This window comes from Neovison vison, chromosome X (assembly GCF_020171115.1).
Source record: "Neovison vison isolate M4711 chromosome X, ASM_NN_V1, whole genome shotgun sequence".
NCBI lineage: Eukaryota > Metazoa > Chordata > Mammalia > Carnivora > Mustelidae > Neogale > Neogale vison.
In genome coordinates, this window is record NC_058105.1 from 5,727,218 (window position 1) to 5,747,308 (window position 20,091).

General features: G+C 47.9%; 1 protein-coding gene across 5 annotated transcripts in view; it reads left to right on the plus strand.

Moving 5' to 3' along the window:
• MTM1 (myotubularin 1) overlaps positions 1-20,091 on the plus strand; it is a 90,805-nt gene that overhangs the window by 24,775 nt on the left and 45,939 nt on the right. The window contains exons 3-6 of one of the 5 annotated variants that reach the window (XM_044234634.1): positions 1,070-1,142; positions 2,866-2,960; positions 14,587-14,697; positions 18,600-18,701. In XM_044234634.1, coding sequence (XP_044090569.1) covers positions 1,070-1,142; positions 2,866-2,960; positions 14,587-14,697; positions 18,600-18,701 — 381 coding nt within the window. Of the gene's footprint in view, positions 1-1,069; positions 1,143-2,843; positions 2,961-14,188; positions 14,392-14,586; positions 14,698-18,599; positions 18,702-20,091 lie in introns of those variants that run through there. The other 4 variants (XM_044234635.1, XM_044234636.1, XM_044234638.1 and 1 more) reach the window with 4 other exon arrangements.

The window sequence follows — 20,091 nt, forward strand, 5'->3', positions numbered from 1 at the left end:
CCCAATTTTGTGGTTGAATTGTACCTAATTCTCCGGACCCCAAACTGTGGTCCTTAAAAGGTATAGTGAGTATTACATTTGCTTGTTATACTTGTTTTTAGTTAGTGAGAGGCAGTGTTAAAGGATGCTGAGGATTTCTGTCCAGTCTTCTCATGCATGTACGTTGTGTGGTTTCACGCCCATCAGGGAAGGCATTCCTGACTGGCAACAATCGGTCTTGCCCTCCTAGTTAAAATGCTTAACTTGCAAGCACCAAAACATTGAAAATTGGTTAGGAATTTTTATTTTGCGCCTGAATAAACATGATAAAACAATTAAAAATCCAGCAGGGCACCCAACTTTGACAGCTTATATCTTAGTTAAATACATAGTCACAGTTCTCTTATTGCATAATACTTTACGTTTACATAGCCCGTGATAATTCCCAAAAGTGTACTTGTGCATTTTGTTTCATTTAATATTCACAAAAACCCTCAGAGGGAAGTATCTACTAACTTTGCACATGAAGTGATTGCCCTCCTAGTAAAAATGCTCGGCCGCCCTTTCCTCTTACATAGTGACCTATGTGAGGAAGGAGCTCAGTAAAATAAGAAACCTGATGTGTAAGAAATAATTTTCTGACATTATAGGAAGAGTCTATAATTACTGTTATTCAGTTAAGGCCCCCTTGAAATGAAGTTTTCATTTCTGCTGTTAACGTAAGATGACTAAATATTTAATATGAAAAAAAAAGCTGCCGAAGTATGCGTGTTTCTATAGAATATGCTTAATATTGACTTTTTATCACTTTCCTGAACACTGTTCACTGTAAAGCGCCTGGAAAGGGTATTTAAAAATACTGAAAAGTGTGCTAATATTATTTACAGACTAAAATGTAACACAGCTAATGAATATTGACGCTAAATTGTATTTTTTGGTGGTTTGTTTTTTTCTGTACCACTTTTCTGTAATGGTAAATATCACTCTAATTTTTTTCTTTACAAGGGATATTTTTGATTGCTTGTGTTCCACATTGCTTAAAAATCTGGGCAAATGTAATGTCATTCTGATGTCGCTGTTTCATTTCCAGACTTCTAGGGATGGAGTTAATCGGGACCTCAGTGAGGCTGTTCCTCGACTTCCAGGAGAAACTCGCATCACTGGTAAGGGTCCTGTGAAGTTAGGATTTGCATGACTCGATGAGAGTCCCAGCAGGAACAGGTGGCTTGAATCCCTCTTTCTCTTTAGAACTCAGATTTAGGCACACAGGCGAGCTTTGTTTGAAAGTGGTAGCATAAGGAGAACTCTGTGCCTTAGTTTCTTGAGCAGAGTTCTTTGAAGAGTTTCACGCTGTCCAGGGTACTGATACTTTTCCCTCTCTGCCCAAGACTGAGAATTACTTGTGGTGGGGGGGAGTAGATTTTGTCTCAAATGTCCCATCATTGGAGGTCTAACCTCTCATGGTTTGAGGTTATAAGAACAAAATAACATTAAGGTTTTCCAACCTAGGATGTGTGCCTTAAAATGATCAACATGAAGACTTAATGTCTAAGTAGTCTTTTCTTTGTAATGTAGGAGACCACATTGGCTTAAATAGCTTTCATTTGTCTGATAACTGGAGTTAGTAATATTGATGCAGTATTTCAATTGTTGGCTTATTTTTTCATGATAAATTCACCCTAAGAGGAAGAGATCTACTTTGGAAGGACCAGATCATTCTGACTTAAGGATACTGAAGGATCTGGCGGCTTCTAAGCCAAATGCTGATGTTGTGGGCATTCACATTTTATATTAGGGTCAACACCCTTGCCTCAGATTAGCACGTATTGGGTGGTGATACAGTTACCATCGTTTCAGGGAACCTTTTGGTGTGTTCACTGAAGTCTGGATCGTTTAGCTTCAGTGGCTAAAACATGGTGTAAGACATGGTGCCTTTGTGAGTTAGTTAGCCGTGCACCATGAGACACTCTTCCATGTCCACAGACTTGCACACGATGCTACTCTTGAAAACCAGTGGCATGCATCCATCCTGATTTCTGGATAAGAGCAAAGTGGATGGCTTACTTTGGGTGGCCTTCATATATGAAATTTTGGTGCTCTGCCTCAGTTCAAAAGCTTGACTGAGGTAGTCCTGTACTGAATTTGCATGAAGTCGCCTTACTGGGTATTTTTCATTTCACACCCGAGGAGAATGGGATTTCAAAATTGTTAAGAAGAATTAAAAGCTGTTAACACATTCAAGGACATCCTTGAAAGATAACAGAAAGATCTTTTTATGATAATAAATTAAGTCTCCTGATTTAGTCTCTCCTTATGTTTGAGTCTCCTAAAGATGTACTATGCTCTTGGCCATCTGTTTTCTATCCCTTAAATGATCGAAATGAATCCAGCTAAAAACTCTTCTCTGGACTATTAGAAAGAATAGACTATAGGAATAGTCTACCACTGACATTCGTTTATTTAAAACATCGTGATGTTTGCGCGATTAGAGGTTGGCCTTCCTCAAGCCCATCTGGTGGTTAGTCCACAAGACTGTCCTGCCCGAAGGGCCATCCTCTGGTTCAATAGCTCTTTAGTGACCTGTACAACCGCTGGGGGTAGCGACAGCAGCCCCACCTTCAGTTCTGCTCTCCAGCTGCTACCACCACCTTGCCCCCAGTGGTGCCAGCATTTTGGTCAAGCTCAGGGGAGCAGTGCCTGTGGCCCCACCTGACCTGGCACAGTAACGTAGAAACATGGCCAGTGCCCGCTTTTCGACCTTTCCAGGGATCTTTTTTTTTTACTATAGTTATTCTTAGCCACATAGTTGATATTAAATGAGTGCCATTTGTTGTGTATCTTGGTATATATTTCCATTATTTTAGGGTACTTTTTTTATCTTAATAGACAAAGAAGTTATTTACATATGTCCTTTCAATGGCCCCATTAAGGGAAGAGTTTACATCACAAATTATCGTCTTTATTTAAGAAGTTTGGAAACGGTAAGTAGAATCTAAGACCATAAAGATGACCCTAACTGTTAAAGATAATGCTAAACTGTGTCTCTTCTCCCTGGCAGCATTGCCTGTGAATCAGATTAACATGGGGGATGTATTTGCTTCTTGGCTCTTAATTTTTGGCTTATGCAGAGCTCATTCATCACTAACACCTGCATACATAGGAATAGTGTGGATTTAAAAAGGAAGAAGTTTTCGTCCTCAGAACACTGGGGAGGGGTTGGTAGCTGGACCTATTGACTAGCTGGGAGGAGTTAGTAGAGAATGGTGGTTCTTTATCAGAAGCTTAACAGACACTACAGATACCCTAGGTGTTCTGGGTCACAGCATCCAGGCCCGTAGTCCCGGTACAGTTGTAAGTTTTAAGACTTCACGGAGGAGGATGCTGATGTGAATCCCTTGTTAAGGCCCATTGCTCCAGAACTTTCCAAGTGGTCACATAGTACTAGACAGAGGGTCAGCACTCGAATGCCTATGGGATGACTTAGTGCCATTTCTACCTCTTCATTCCATGGCCATGAAACCTGTGCCTTAGCATTTCAAGGAATGTGCCACTGGTGGAACAATGAGAGGTGGAGACGAGGTGCTCCAGAAGGGAAGAGAGAGTGAAGAGCCGCCGTGGCTGTTGCCAAAGGACCTACGGTAGATACAGCGGGTCGCCGTTGTCCAGGCCAGCCTGAGGTGGTAGCTGTACTTGGGGGATGGTCCAAGGAGGAATGGATAGGTCTAGGGTCTGTGGAAGAGTAGCCCAACAGCAGTTTATACACAGGCGATATAGAGACTGTTGGGGGACTCCAGCTTGTGTGTCTTTGCTTTTACCCCATAATTTCCTTATGACTATGTTATTAACACCTTATCTTGATTAAATTGAGGCATATGACTAAGAAACATGGGCCGAACGGTGGTCGTACATCTAGATGGAGTTATAGACTGTGCCAGACTGCAGGGTTGAGATTTGAAACTGTCTTAATGGACTAGGGTATCGGAGTGAACCTAACTGATACAACATCTCATGTAGCTAACATTTACTTCATACAAAGCTGAACCCTATTCAATCCAGGAATTGGGCATGATCTATGACAAAGCTAATATCCCTATAGATTCAGCTAACAAAAGTGTAACGTAATAGCCAGCAGAACGAGACCGTAGTCCCGTCTCAAGTGTTGTGTGCAAATCCAGGTGCCATGTTTTAAGAGGGACATTGGCAAACCAGCGAGGGTTCAGACAAAGGGAACCTGGCTTGCAAAGGGGCTGCAGTATGAGCACTGATCAAAATAAGTTTCATTTGAAGAAAAGAAGATGGAAGGGAGGCACAACAGAGCTGCCTTGGAATGTATGGCTCCCAAGAGTCAAATTGGGACAGATTGAGAGATTTTATGCTAATATATGCAAGAGTCATCCAAAATGAGAATTAAAGCAAGTGTTACAGTGCCTTTCCCCTCTGAGACTCTTGTTTTGTTGGCCGGCCACGCGTGCCCGGTGCCATTTGATGCTGTCACTGATGATGAGCTGGGGGAATTTTTAAGACCATGGTGCCATGACAAGTTTGTATGATCTCAGCTATGTAACCCAGGAAAAAACCGGTCTGTAGAAAAGAGACTGGAAGGAGATAGCAGCACATGTGTCAGTATTTGGGACATCTGGAGAGTGGACTCAGGCATGCTCTGTTTTCTCCCCTCCACTTGGAATGAGCACGGGGGACTTTGGTAATTAATTGGGGAAGCACATAGCAAGCTTTAGCTGGTTTTCCTATGGCACTGTAGGAGGTGGGGATTAGCACCGAATGGGTACGTAAAAGGCCCATTAGACACTGACTACTAATTTGTTTCTTCTTCTACTGTTTCACATAAACATTTTGACCAATTGGCTATAACATTTAGTCCAAGTATAAGAGCAAGAAGCTAATGGCAGAAAACATCCTATAAAGAAAGCCACGTACGAGGTCACGCAAAAACCTTAAAATGTAGTCAGCATAGTGTATGTTAAAGTCCTCAATAAGAACATCAGTTGTGGATTCTGCTGCAAACTGTGTGTTTGACAAAGAGCTGTCCTCTTACTGGCATTTTGAAGCAGACACCTGTTCGTTTCAGGTAGGTAAACACTGCAGTGGGAGCGTGGTCTGACTGGGGAGTCTGCTGTCCCATTCGTCGGGGTGTCAAGGGCAAGGTTTCCTGCCTGCCCCTTTCCCCAGGACAGTAGAGGCACAGTGGTTGTTTCCTTGGATTATTAGTGTGGCCCTCCTTCATGGCCATCTCCCCCTGCACTCGGCCCTGCATGCTGCCTCCAGCTTCTCTGGTCTAAAACTCCGTTGGCTCCCCATGGCCCAGAGAGTGAAATCCATTGTCCCTCACGTGGCATAAAAAGCCTCATGACTTCTCTTGCTTCGATTCCCGCTGCTGCCGGTGCCGTCGTAAGACCATGACCTTCCCTTCTCCCAACACGCGAGGCCCCTCCTTGCCTCTGTATTAGTGCATCACCCTTGCTGTTCTCACCGTACTGGGAAGCCGCTGTTTGTCCTTCACAGGCCACCTGAATGGCCACACCCTCTTCAGAGCCTCCTCCAGCTTCCCGGGAAGGAGCCCTTCCCTCTCTGGGTCCGCAGAGCCTCTCTCCACACGTCTCTGGTAGTGCTCAGTGCCCGAGAGCTGCCCCCCTGCCCCGCTTTCCTTTCCCTGTTTGTTTCTCCTGAGCACTTGTCTCCACCTCCGATTTGCCGTCTTGCTCTGCTTCCTCTTGTTCCGTGGCTGTCTGAGGCCAGGGATGCTTGTTTGTCTGTGTTTGGCCTTTACTAATGCTGAGTCCTTTTGGTCCTCTGTGCCTGGCTAGCATGGAGCCCAACAGACAGTAGGAGCTCAGTAAAAACGTATTCTGTGAGTGAACTCGGGAGGGAACAGGCTTCATCGCTGTGGCTCGATTGCCGTGCGGACCTCACTAAATTGTGGCATCTCAGATACCACCATTGCTCTGGAGTTTGGAAGTCTCAGCGCCTCCCTTTGACCTTGAGGGGGCTCAGGAATTTGGCTTGGGGTCGATCTCCTGACCACAGTGGGGGCACTTTAGGCATGTAATACTCTGTAATCCGGAGACTACCAGGGGGAAGACAGCTTCAGCTTCCTTTCTAGGAAACACCTTGGGCTCAGTTGCTATAGTGGGTGAGAAAGGCAAAGTAACCCTTTGTGCGTTCAGATGCTTATAACTTTATTCCGGAACCTTCAGCATGCCGCGGTGAACTAACTCCGAGCTCGGTGAAAGAAAGACACAGAGGCGAGTAACTGGGGTGTGATATGACAAAGCCTTTAGTGGTTGCATAACGCTGCGAGGCTGTGAGGGAGACCGTGACTCACCGAGTGATGAGTCATAGCATGCTTTGTGGAGCAGGTGATATCTGAAGCAAGTCTTGAAGAATGGAAACAGGTTCCCGGACAGGAGGGGAGAGAGGGAGGAGCGTGTCAGGTAGGGTGTTTCCCTCTCACTTGTGTGACAATGCGGAGACCACCACATGCGGTGGCAACAGTTGGGTGGTCTGTCGGATCTGGGGCACAGGGTGGAGGGGACGTGGGGTGGCAGGAGCTGAAGCCTGAAGAAGAGCCGGCCCCAAGAGTCTCGCAAGTCACAGGTCAGCAGCGCAGAGCTTACGACAGAACCGTGTGATGGGTGTGGCTTTCTGGAAGGGACACCAGTTGCAGCGTGTCTGGTGGATTCGGGAGGGAGACTGGAGGCTGGGAGAGCAACGGAAAAGCTAGTTGCCCAGGTGGGCAGCCGGGGCCTCGCACCGTTGTCATCACAACCAGGAGAGAAGAGGGCAGAAGGTTTGGGAGCACGGCGTGGCCATTTGGAGGCGGGACTTGGAGGATGGACCCGAGTCTAGAGTGATGCCTTTGCCTTTGAAATGGACCTCACGGGAGAAGGAACACGTCGGAGATGAGCCCCCGGAGATTCTTGGAAAATGTGGCCTTAATAGCTGTACAGCCACTGAGAAGAGATGTCTCCGAAGCATTTGGAAACGTGACTCCGAAGCTGGTGAAGTTGTTAGCACGTCCGTGTTGGTGCAAGCTGCATACATCCACACAATTACCTGAGAAGATGATGTGACAAGGAGATGCGCGCTGAGGGGCACGAACATTCTCCCAGGGCGGGGCCGGGGTCGGGGAGCAGGAGAAAATCTGAGCGAAGGCTTTGGTGGGTGTCGGTAGAAGAGAAGAGGCTCGGCAAAGAAGGGGGCGGACCACGGGCAGATAAAGAATGAGCAGAAGCCACAGAGGGTGGTCATTAGGTTGCTGGGAGCCAGGGTGGGAACCGGTTCTGTGGATGCGTCAGTCTGATCGGCCTCTCTCTCCCTCCACCTTCCAGGCGGCTGCGAGCTTCTCTCTCGTCCTGCTCCTCCCCAGGGCTTCCTCCGCCCGGGGGTGGTATCTTCTGTCAGGACCGTGCTGCCTGCTGGCTGCCCTCCTTCCCACGCGCCCTCCCCCATCTGGCTGCACTGACAGGCAGAGCCGTCCTCTTGTCATTCCTGGGCTTTCTTGGGTTTTGAGGGCTGCCTTTCTTCTGGCCCCTTTCTAGTCTTTTTTTTTTTTTTTAAATATAGATTTATTTATTTTTGCGAGAGCAAGAGTGAGAGCCAGGGGTGGGGGTAGGAGGGAGAGAGGGCACAGAGGGAGAGAATCCCCAAACAGACGCTGCACAAAGCAGGTGCAGGACTCGATCCCATGACCCACGAGATAAGGACCTGAGCTGAAACGGAGAGTCTGATGTTCAACCCACTGAGCCACCCAGGCGCCTCCCCGCTTTCTCATTTCTTACTGCCTGCTCAAGAGCCCTGGGCTTTTCGCCTCGCACCCCAGATGCATGGGCCAAGGCGGGAGTCTGGCTTTCTCCCTCCCCAGTACATTCTTCTGGTGTTCTCGCTTCTTGGGCTGGTGCTGCTTGTCCCCCAGTGGCCCTGGAATCCCTGCCCCTGTCCTCCTTTCTCCACAGTCTTCACATGTGCCCCCACCTCCAGTCCAAGGTCTTGTCCGGGCCATCATAGCGGCCACACATTGGCCTCCCTGCCCGCTGCTTCTCCCCACTCCCTTCTTTCTGGCTCCTGAAGTCGTCTTTATAGTTGTGCCATCCCCGTGCTCAGAAGCTGTCCGTGGCTCCTTTCCTCCCTCAGCTCCCAGGCCTTAGCTGGGGAGTAAGAGGCCCGGCACCTTCCCACCTCTGTCCTGTGTGCCCAGCCCACGCTCTGGCTCAGGTGCCCTACTCAGTGACTGCTACTGACGCCCTGTGCTTTCTCCTCCGCACTTTCCTTCAGGCCATTTTTTTTTTTTTCCATCTAGAGCACACATTCATCCCCACCCCGTTTGAAAAGTTATTTTGAAATATTCAAGAGAGGAATTTTATAAAGAAACCATCGCCCCTTTGCCCCAGAGACGATCCCATCTGAAAGTGGGTATTTCTCGCTCGCGGTCGCTCCACACGGCCTGGAACTGGGACGGGCTGTGGCCGATGTGCGGTAGCTAGCAGCGTGGACGCTTTCAGGCCTTCCGACTGAGTGATGCTGATGAGATGAAATGCCAGATAACTTACCATCGTTTTCTGACGGTAAGTCAGAAACAGTGTGTTCTTCCTGGATTCAATTCAAGGCAAGATGTCTCTAAAAGCTAGGAACATAATGATTGCATTTTTCAGGCAGAGTATCACCCGAAGATTCTTCAGCACCATCTAAGACCCTCTGTAAAGATGGCCCTCACATTCCTCTGTAGTTCGTAAGGTATTTCTTCGAGGGACTAGAAAAATGAGGTCTGTTTACTTCGCCTTCCGACGGCTTGCCAGCGTGCAGACAGGGCTCGGACCGGTGAGCTGGGAGGGCCGCTGTGTGTCAGTCAGACTTCTCAGACACTCGGTTCTGAAACGAGCTGGGAGCCGGCACTAGGTGTCCGCCACCTCGAGCGCCACCTCGAGCTGGGCGTCTCACAGGTGGGGCGGCGCTTAGCTTCCGTGGTGGCTCTCACTGGCTGCAGCTCCGAGCCTTGAATGCCGCCGCCCTCCTGTGCGGCCCTCAGAGGCAGATCTGATTCTTTGGGGGGGGGGGGATGCGCATTCAGTTCATTACAGGGACCACCGACAGGATTCCTGGAGGGTTTTTCTTTTCATGAAAACACAATGGAGATTTGTGAGATTTTGTCCTTCTTGAAGTTCTTCGGACTAGTAGATCTCGCACCTCTTTTCCTTTCAAAGGGGCTGAAATAAGGCTAAAAAGACTGTAACAAAACATCCTCATGTGTCTGTAAGTAGGACTTCAGTGGGAACCTAGGGTGGGTCCGGAGGTATTGTGTTAAGCTTCAGTCTCGAGCCCTCGCCTTATACCGCTGCTGCAGAATGCGCGCTGTTTTCAGGGGGGAGCAATGCCCGCGGGCCCCTTGGGTTCCCTTGCCCCTTGTTGCCGTGTGTCCTTCCCAACCCACTGCGCCCAGATTTGAGAGGCTGTGGGTGACTGGGCCCTGCTGTGCAAGTCACATGCATTTAATGCGTTAGTTCCCTCGCAAGTGCAGGCTTTCAGGCCTCAGAGTCTCCCCGTCCTTGGGCAGTTCTTTTTCATCCCAGGTTGACTTCTCATTCCTTCCCCGACTGCCTCACTGAGCAACCCTCCATGGGCTGCAGCCGACCTCCTGTCTTGTTCTGCGGAGCAGTTAAAAGCCCTCGTCCCTGAGCTCCCAGAAACCGCCCTCCTCACTACCTGCTGCTGTTTTCATCCATGTTCTCCTCCACCTCTCATCTGAGAGGAGGGGCCTAGTGGCCTTTTTTCCAAAATCAAATTCCCCTCCTTGAGCCTTTTCTCCTTTCGTCTTTTACTCTTAGAGCCTTCGGTCATTCCGCATCGTCCATTTGTGGTTTCAGCTAGTGGTGTGCACGGCAGGCGCAGGCTGTCCCCCATGAAGCTTCCGTGCTGATGGGACCGACAGTGATCGGATAATCACACGGAGTATGACAACAAGTTGTGCCGAGCGCGAGGAGCCCAGGACCGAGTAGTACAGGAATGCAGCTGTTCGAGGAGCCTGGGAAATGGTTCTGAGAAAATGGTGTTTGACCTCTGGTCTGAAGAATGAATAGGAATGACCTAGATGGTTGCCGGGGGTGAGTGGGGAGGACCAGCTGAGGGAATGGCTAGAGGCACTGAGACCAAGAGGAACATGAACAGATGAGCCTGGGGCTGGGTTGGGGGCAGGGAGAACAGCAAGGAATGAGCGGGCGTGCGGCAGGGTGCGGTTGACCAAGGGCCTGTAGACCCTGTTAAGGATGGAAGTGTTTGGAGTTGAGCAGCAAGAAACTTTGGACATGATTTAAGCAAAGGAATGATAGCATCGGGTTGACTTCTGTCAGCGATCGCCTATGCCGCTGTGCGGAGCGCAGACTTGGGGAGCACCAGTCCGTGCAAAGAGACCGCTGTGCCTGTTCCAGTGGTCCGGGGAAGTTGGAGAGGGGGTGATAGATTTAAGAGGTAAGTGTGGGAGACTGGATGAGGGATAGCAGAGAAGATGTCAAGGATGACTCCGAGGTTTCCAGCCTTTGTAATGGGACAGATGGAGCAGCAGCCACTGAGATGGGAAGACGTAATTTGGGGAGAGAAACATCATGTGGTTAGTTCTGGACATTTTGAGTTTGAGGGACCTTTGGAATCTCTCCCAGTTCTGTAATTCCAGCTGCCTCCTGGTTATCTGTACTTGACTAATTTATCATAACCTTCAAGCCAGTGTGTCTCGAAGTGACAGTGTGGATCTTTCTCCAAAGCCCCTTTCTGTGTTTTTCCCATCTCTTGCTGGGATCACATCTCCTGTCTAGGCTAAATCTGGGTCCTTGCCGATGCTTCCCCAGTGGCTCACGTCTCCTTCTTTTGCTTCCCTCTTAGGTCACCCCACATTCGGGTTCTCCTGTCTTCTCAACTTGCCTTAAATCAGTAGCTTCCAGGGTTCCCAGGATTGGGTGTGGTCCCTTCCTTGGTACTGCACAGCGCTCAGTACTGCCAAAGGGAGCTTCAGAAAGCACCGGTCTGTCCTTGCGCTCCTCTTCTCGAAACACATTCCAGGGATCCCAGTCACCCTGATCCAAGCCCTGGGGTGCTCCCAAGGAATTCCCCTGCCACCCTGTCATAAGCCTGACCAGCTGTTTTGAAGTGTTGTGTTTTATTTTTTATAAGCTTCCCATGCTTTCCCACATGTGTGGCCGATGTCACTGTCACTTGCTATTATTCCGTCCTGTAAGGCTCGTCTGTAACATCGCCATTGCCACAGAACCTTCAGGAAAGCCAATCAATAGGAAATTGTTCTGCCTTCCTCTGATGTCTCATCCTGTTAGTCTGGACATGGGCTGTATTTTGTTTTGTTTTGATGGCTTTTGGTCCTTGGGGCCTGGCATCGCGGCTCTTCGGATACACGTGTCCCATCTCCCATTCGCACAGAATGGGATAAATAAGATATCTTATTTATCTCTGTGTTTCCTAGTATCCAGGATGGTTTCTGCTATTCAGTAGACACTCAAGAGAGATGGTAAATGAAGTCATCTTTTTAGATTGTTCTGTTTACTATTTCAGATCCTTAGAGGTGCAGAATTTTGAGTTCAAAGGACCTTTGAGAGTTCTTCAATATTTAATGATACTTAGATAGTAACAACTCAGGTTTCTACAGAGGTAAGCTAATTTTCCTATTTCTGGATCTTCCAGTTTGGCCTGCTGGGTTGTCTGATCTCGAACCTGTCATTCGGGGAGAGCATGGCAAGGAGCCTTATTAAGCTGTGGGCGCCTGTGGTCAGGAACTGGCCGGCTGTGCTCAGTTGTCCCATTTGCTGGGTGGTGTTGGGTCAGGGTTATCAGAGCTATAGAGTTTTCTCTATTCGAGGACAAAGAGCGGTAAGGTCTCATCTTTTTTTGTTTATATTCTTGATTCCATGTTGATCTTAGGGTATCGGACCTTTATTTAGTGTCTGATCTGTGTGTTTCTAGGTATAAGTTTGACATTTAGGAACACACTTGGGCACTTGTTAATCTCAATCCAAACAGAACAGATTTCCTGGTGGTATGTTTTTAATAACTAGATTGTATTGAGAAGTAAACACGTTATAAAACACAGCTGTATATGTCCACAGTTACATATAGAGCAGTGTCTTTTTGTTTCTCTAGGCATTTGGCTTTGAGTCACACAGCGAGGTGTCTCACCCCACGGCCACAACTAAAAAATGCCTCCTTGGGGGTCCAAAGGGAAAGACCCGTGGCTGCTTGCGAGAGGGCACGGATCTGCTGTGTTCGCAGAGCACACCTCTGTCTTCCAAACACAAACATATTCTTTGTGATAATAATAATGAATTTCATTGTTTTCTAGCTACCATGTGACAGGCTTAAGTCCATGATCTATAATCATCCCTACTTTACAGATAAACGTGGCTGGCACAGGTTGTCCAGCTAATAAATGTCAAAGCGCTGCTTGAACCAATTTTGTTCACTCTTTTCCCTATACCACGGCGACTGTGCTCTTGCGCTTTCTCTAACTTTCTGTTTTGGAATAGTTATGAATGCTCGAGAACTTGGAAGACTAGTGCATTACCTAGCTTCTCCAGTCACTATATTGCTTGATCAAAACCAGGAATTTAATGGCACCGAACGGTTAACTGAGACTCTGACCGCACTTGAGCTTTACCACTGTTTCGTGCACTCATTTTCTCGTGGGTTTCTGCATTTAATTCTCTGCCGTTTGATCTCACGTATAAAATCATGGAGTCATGCACGGACCATCGCGATCTGCGACTGTTGCTGCCCCTGTATGATCAATCACACCCTCTTTCCCCACACCCCCTGGCAACCATTTCTCTGTTCTCCGGCTCTCTAATTTTAGCACTTCAAAAATGTCATAAACGGACTCCTACAGTATGTGATCTTGTGAAATTGGCCTTATCTGCTACTCGGCATGGTGCCTTTAAGAGCCCTCTGTGCTGTCGTGCGCGTCCATAGTTCCTTGTGTTTTTGTAGCTGAGTAGTAGGGCCATAGCATGGATGCACCCGATTCTTAGACTTTTTGAATTTCTAGAATACCCATGAGCTATATTTCTGCTCTGTAAAGCAATGCTTAGTTTTTGTGCTGTACAAAGGAGAAGGATTTCAAGTAGAACCCAAACTTTATTTGTATCCCCCCAAAGGAGCATCTTCTAAAGAACAAAACTTCAAGAAGCACCTTGAAAGTATTCTCTTTATTAGCAAAGTCATCACAGCACTCAGGAAAACATGGGACTTAACCAATTTCTGTAGGCCTCCTTATCTTTGTCCATGTGGACATGTATCTTACATTACTGTAGCCAGTGTATTTTGTGTGCTGCTTTTTTCCACGTAAGCTTATTTTTCCACGCACTGTGATTATTTTCGGCGCTGCAGGCTTCGTCCTTCAAGCTGACTAATGGTTGTTTTCTCCATGCTGACGGCCCCTCTGGCTCCGCTGAGCATCTCCACACATGTGACTGTTCGTCCTCTTGTGCAGTAGCTGTAAGATAAGCCCTTCAGAATGCAGTGACACAGTCAAAAGGCTGGGACCATTTGTCTGGCTCTTTTGATGTGTGTTCCCAGACCTTGGCTCAAATCTCAACCCTTCGCCCTATTTACCAAGCAAGTTACTGAAGCTTTCTAAAGCCTCGATTGCCACGTTGGGAAACGGGAATACTACACCAACATCCGGAATGGCCGGGAGGATAAAATCCAAGCGATGAGGCATGCGGAGCTTCCGTCACGTGCGGAGCCCCCGTCGCAGCACCTGGCACAGGCGACTCACTCCATGCATGGCAGCTGCTGGCAGCTTGTGATGACCGTGGTGTGACATCATGAATGTGATTCTGGCTCGCCAGCACCTGTATGGACCCCTTGTGCCCAGCATTGGATGAGGAATGACGGGGAGACACCGCTGTGCATCCAGGCCCTTCTCGGGTGGGAGATGCACCCGGGCCTCAGCTAGGAGCTACTTCCAGATGTTTGGTTCCAGGTGTGGGGAGAACATGGACCTGTGCATTTCCGGCAGATACAGGAAAGCACGTGGCGCAGCCGCAGTCTGAACCAAGCCTTGTAGAACTTCGGAGGTGGGAGTGGTCGGTTATGTTCTGTCTACTCAGGAAGCCGAGCTTTGTTAGAGGCGGTGTTTGCCGGACCAGGGCTTAAGCCATGGGGAGACATTTGGTCGTTGGGGAACCGAGATCACCCTCTGCAAAGAGAACACCGTGCACGGAAGCGCAGAGGCCTGACTGTGGACTGTGCTTGAGGAATGGTGAAGGGTGTCACGTAGTTGGGAGTGTGCACCGGCGTGGGAGAGAAGCCTGCGGAGGCCAGCTGGAAGTGACAGCACGGGGCCCTGGAATTGTGTCCCTAGGAGTTTGGTCTTGATTCTGTAGGTGCCGCGGATGTTCTGGGGTGCGTCTTGGTTGCGTAACTGGCTGTTCTCATGCTTGCTCTTTCATGTGTGATCTGTACCCTATTTTTGTTCATAGAAAGTGGTAAAAGGGGCCAAGGTAAAAGTACCCTAAAGAATATGGTTTTTTGAAAGTGGTTTTGGTGTTTTAATGATACTGATGGAAATATTGACTTTTGCATTTTTGTCCATTACAGGATTCTGCTCTAATACTTGATGTTCCTCTGGGTGTGATCTCCAGAATTGAAAAAATGGGAGGCGCGACAAGTAGAGGCGAAAATTCCTATGGTCTAGATATTACTTGTAAAGTAAGAGATTCAGTACTTTCTTATGTGAAAAAAGACACATTAGTGTTGGATGATGAGTAACAGTTGATGGGGGTTTACGAAAAAAAAAAAAAAATCAAAGGCCCTGGTTCATCTAAGGCCCGAGAATGGTCCTTCCCTCATGATCAGGCTTCTAAAACCTCCTGGGGAAGTAGTTCCTTGAAGAGACCTGCAGGGACTCAGACCTGTCCTTCTGTCAGCTTGACTGGATGCGAAGAAGACTTTATGGATAGAATTTTCTCACTTTCTAGTTTTTGCCCAAGTCTGCTCCCAGTGTCCCATTATGTGACGTATTACCAGCTGGACACCTTCACACCATGAAAGGAAAGAAAATTGCGAGAGATTTTACCCTCCGTGAATAGGATATGCCTCTAACAACCTTTTTAACTTTTGCTGAGTTTTCAGAAGTAATGTTTTGCCTGCCATTTTGCGTTGGCACAGTGGGTAGCAGAGATTTAATGATAATACCATTTACTCAGGGGTAGTAGTAACTGCTCATTGAGCATCTGTGTCGGTGCAGACACGTGCTAGGTGGCGTCTCCATTTTATCCTTATGAAGCCTTGAGCCTCAGAAGAGTTCGGTCACTGAGCTGACATTACCCGACACATGTCAAGGTTGGGAACCAAATACATTTTGCAGACAACGGGGTAACCCTTCTGGCAAGAATACGTCCTTTGCAGGTATTACGAGTCAGATGGTTACAATCCGAATAGAATCATAATAGAATAGAATAATGTCCAGTCCCAGAAGGAGCTGGAAGGGGTGTGGAGGTCTCAGTGGTTCTCACAGCTAGATCTGGGAGATTTGACCTTGGCTCAGGCACTGTGATTTCTTAAAACTCATCTCCTATAGTTTTGTTTTGATAATGAATATGGTATGTTCGTTTTATTGTCTCCGGTTTATAAAAGCTGAAGACGGACTAGTACACTCCATCACAAAGCAAAGGATTCTGTGGTCATTAAGCCTGAACTGAAATTCTCTGTCACTACGCACTTTAGCTTCTTTTGGTTTTTGTTTTAATCCAGGCTACCTTAAATGCCTTATTTATGATCCCAGCTACTGTCTTCACTTTGGGGCCTAGAAGTACAGGGATTTACTTTGAAGGAAGTAAAGTTTTGCGTTTTGCGTAAAGGCCTCCATGGGAGTAGAGCGTTATGTTATAGTACTCCAAGGAAAATGGGGTTGCTAATATTGACGACCTTGAAAGTGACTTTCATTCTAACAGAATTTTTTTCAAAGTGCTGTTTGTTGCTTTGTCAATAGAAAGAATTTGTATTTAAATATCAGTGTCCCCAAAGTTAATAAGATAAAGCACATTCTTACCCTTTGACTGCCTATTCTAAAGACCAGGGGCTTCGGGGCAACTCACCAGGCATGACTGGCAGATGTTACACAGACCTGTAGTTTTTGGAATTAGCGCCGAGCCCAAAGATGACGGCCTAGAACAGTGTTGGAGCTCAGCCTCTTCATTCCTTTCTCTCCCTGGGAGAGGCAAGTCCCATGTCCTCAGAAGCAGACCCGAAGGTGATAGAGAAGGAAGCCGCTGTGGCGGGGCGGTCTCGCGGAGGTCAGCCCCAGCTGGGGTCCAGGGAGCTCCAGGGAGACGGGTTGTTCTGAACCCTACAGATCTGGTCCTACTAGCTCTGGGCGCGGGGATTTCTGCTGGTCAGCAGTGCCTTTCAGCTGGGGGCTCTAAGTCCCTGTGGATGTCATCTAGCAGCAGAGGACAAGATAGCTCTGGATATGTGCATGTTTACCCCCAGGCACCACACCAGCCCCTGCTGACAACTTGGAGCCTTAAGGGGCGGGGGAGATGAAGCCGAACCTTAACCACCAACAAACCTCCTGCCGTCTTCCATGCCTCGCCCCTGTTTACTCGCTCTAAAGGCTGTGGTATTTTGAGGTCAGCCACAATGGGTGGTGTTTCTCTAGAGATGCGTTATAGGGATGATGTCTCCATAAAGCAGCCCTTCTGTATGGTTGCGTGGCAGGGGGTGTTCACTCGGACTCGTGTATTACAGCGAGGCTTGGTGCATCGCCACGTGACCCACTTGTCAGACAGGCCGAGGTGGGGCCGTGAGGCTCTTTGGCCGCAAGGCTCTTTCTCAGGGGCCCTCCCCTGACGAGTCAGCCTTAAGGAGACCAGGTGGAACTTACCACTTAGGATATGCTCATATTTCTGTCGTAGATTTGGTGAGCTGCCGCCCGTGAGTCATTTGCCTTTTCCATTTCAATTTTCTTGTTGGCAAGATGAGGTAGTAATTCTTTCTGTCCTTTAATTACATCTGAATCAGATGGCCACCAGAAGTTGCTTGAATCACTTGCGCTTTGGCACACAGAAAGCAGTTGTTGGAATCACGGATGGCTCAGAATACATGGTTATCTAGAAATGGTCTAAACTCCGGCCAAGTGGTTGTACAGTGACGGTACGGAGTTATCAGCTGACCCCAGGCTGGGAGGAGGAAAGTTGCACACAGGTCTCCGAGCCCCATGGAGCCTCGGCTGCCCAGCGCTGTGCTGGTGGCTCGGTTGTAAAATCCTCTGGAGGTGTGTCATCCTCCTGAAATGATTATTCCCTTCCATTTGACTACCGCTTGGCATCATGAGCCAACAGCTAATATCCCGGTTTCCTTGGAATATGTTGTGAATCTGGTTTTGGATTTTATTCAGTTCTGTGCTTCTAGAAATGAAAGCACAAAATCCTAGAGGTGGCAAGACCCAGAAGATGCCATCTGTATAGAGAGCGAGCGGTCTTGGGTCACTCGGGCAGGGTCTTCGGGTCTAGTTCTTCGTACCACCTCTGCTGCCAGTGGCATTCTGGGATGCCCCGTATGTAGCAAGGCCTTTGCTAGTCCTTTGTGCCAAAGGGTTAGGAAGCTTTACCCGTGCTCCCGAGATGCTATGTGAAAAAACACTTTGAAAAAATGTAAAGATCATGACATCCAAAAGGACAGGGATTAACCCAGCCGCCTCCTTCCCGAAGTCCCCCAGGGTCCAGGATGAAGCTCATTTTTCCGAATTGAATTGGTGTTTTGAGTGTTCAGCCACTCAAGTCACAGCACCGTGATTGATTCAGGAGACAACCTGGACAGCTCTGGCTTTAAAAGGAAGGCAGAAGGTTATATATTTGATAGGTGATGCAACTTGATAGTTAAGGGAGCTTTTGTTGTTGTCGTCGTTTTTGGTTTGGTTTCGGTGTATGAGAAGTTTTTCTTGCTTAGCAAAGAGATATGTATTGAAAGCCCCCTTTTAGAATCCAGTTTTGAGCGTTAGTGTTTAGTTCATGAAAGCACAAGGGTACTCCTCTGTGGTCTGTGTAGAACACTGTGCAAGACAGCTTGATGGGAAGAACAATGTTCCGTCACCTGGATGAGAGCGCGGTGCCAATCATTTCCTGATTTGTTAGACTGAGACGTGAGAGGAGCATGAGGGAGAGGGAGAGAGCTTCCGTATTTTCGTGACATGTTTGACAATTTTGAGCTCACATGTGATAGCAGGTACGCCTTTGAAAAGTTCTGTGAATAAAATACTCTTCAATAGTTAAAATACCACAGAAACCAGTTGAAGGAGACACCGTAGACGGTATGCAAGGCCAGGTTTGATTTTTCTTGTTAGAAAATGATTTTAGCTCTGTCTTCTCTTTAACACTAGTTGCTTTGTCTTTACATTCATGACCGCAATGGGAGTATTTTGAGGTGTTCTTAAACTGGATATTTCCAAATGTCACACAAAAACAAAGTGATTTTCTTAGTAATCTAGATTAACTGCCCTTCCAGGTAAGTGAATCTTCTGCTCCTTTAGTTGAAGAGATGTTTTGCTAAGGATTGTCACTTGATCTGAAGACTGAACTGTCAAATTTCTCTGCTTCCCCTCCTCCCCCCAGGACATGAGAAACCTGAGGTTCGCGCTGAAACAGGAAGGCCACAGCAGAAGGGATATGTTTGAGATCCTCACAAGATACGCCTTCCCCTTGGCCCACAGTCTGGTAAATTCCAGGGTTCTCCGCAGCGCCGGGAGGTTCTCGGGGGTCTTCCCTTTCATTTACTCTCTGCGCCGCGCTCCCCGGCCTGCTGGGAGTGCCAGGGTGCTTATTAAAGGTGATCGAAGCATTCCCAGGAGGAGCACGCCTCTCCTCTGCTAGTCTGTGTGGGATGGCCCGGCCCAGGTGACTGAAGCGTCACCCGTGGCAGCCTGTGCTCCCCGCCCACCGCCCGCATGCCCCCAGCCCTGGCTCATCCTCTGCAAAGCCAGGAGGCCGTGAGGCGGACTGTGGGTGCCTTCCTTCGACCCCCAGGCCTTGCTTGCATCCTCTCTCCCCACTCCTTCTCCCCTGCTTGGCTCTAAACGGACTTGGAGGCAACTGCCTACTAAGAGAAGAACAAGGAAATAATTCTTTAAAAAAAATATGCGTGTGAGTCTAGGATAAGTCCATGCCATTGCACGGACCGAAGGGGATGAAGGGGATCATTGGTAACGCAGCTGCTCCCTGAGGCTGTCTTTTAGGTATTTTGGAGATAAGGGCCTGAGATTTTTTTTTTTTTTTTCCTGGTGAGACAAGGTTTCTCTCTTCCCAAATTTCATCAGCAGTTGTTCCGGGCAAAGGAAATTCATGGTTGATGGAAGGGACAGTTATACAAAGACTGGAGGTCTAGAAAGATTTAGGAAGTACTCCTCATGAGTCATGTGTTGATTACAGATTCACATGTAATGCTTAAAACAAATGTAGTGATACAGAGTTGAACACATTTTCAGCCTTTTCTCAGTTTTTGATGAAATGTGTGATGTAAAACCTATTTCAGTACTTAACAATTTCTTTAACGATTAGGGCAAAAGAGTTTTATGAGAACACGTCTTTGGAATATTTATGAAAGTGAGAATGTAAGTCTTACCCATGAAAATTCAGTTAGGGAACACGTTCTTTCTTGAGCTTTGCGTGTCTGGCCCCAAATTACCAGCAATTTGAAGAATGGCTCACACAGCGGGTTTGAAGAAGCAGATGCCTCAGTCCGTCTTTTGTAAGATCCCCTTTCTCTGACATCTTTTGTCTCTTTTAGGGTTTACTCCTCTAAAAAGTCAAGTATTAGACCTGCTTTCTCCTAAACTACTGGCCCATCTCTCGCCTCCAACTACACCTCTGGAAAGAACATTCTAGTCTGTTCTTGTCTCTGGTTTATTCATTCCTCCAACCCATTTCGGTATCCGGCTTCACTGTAGGCCCCTTCCTGGAACGGAGGCCCTCTTAATGGCCACATCGAGTGGCTCACGTCAGTCTTTGTGCTGTTTGCTCTTCCCCCGGCAGCCGGTGGTTCGGAGCACCCATTCCAGCCAGTCCTGGTCTCCGTGTCGTTCTGTTACCTTGACTGCCCTTCCCAGTC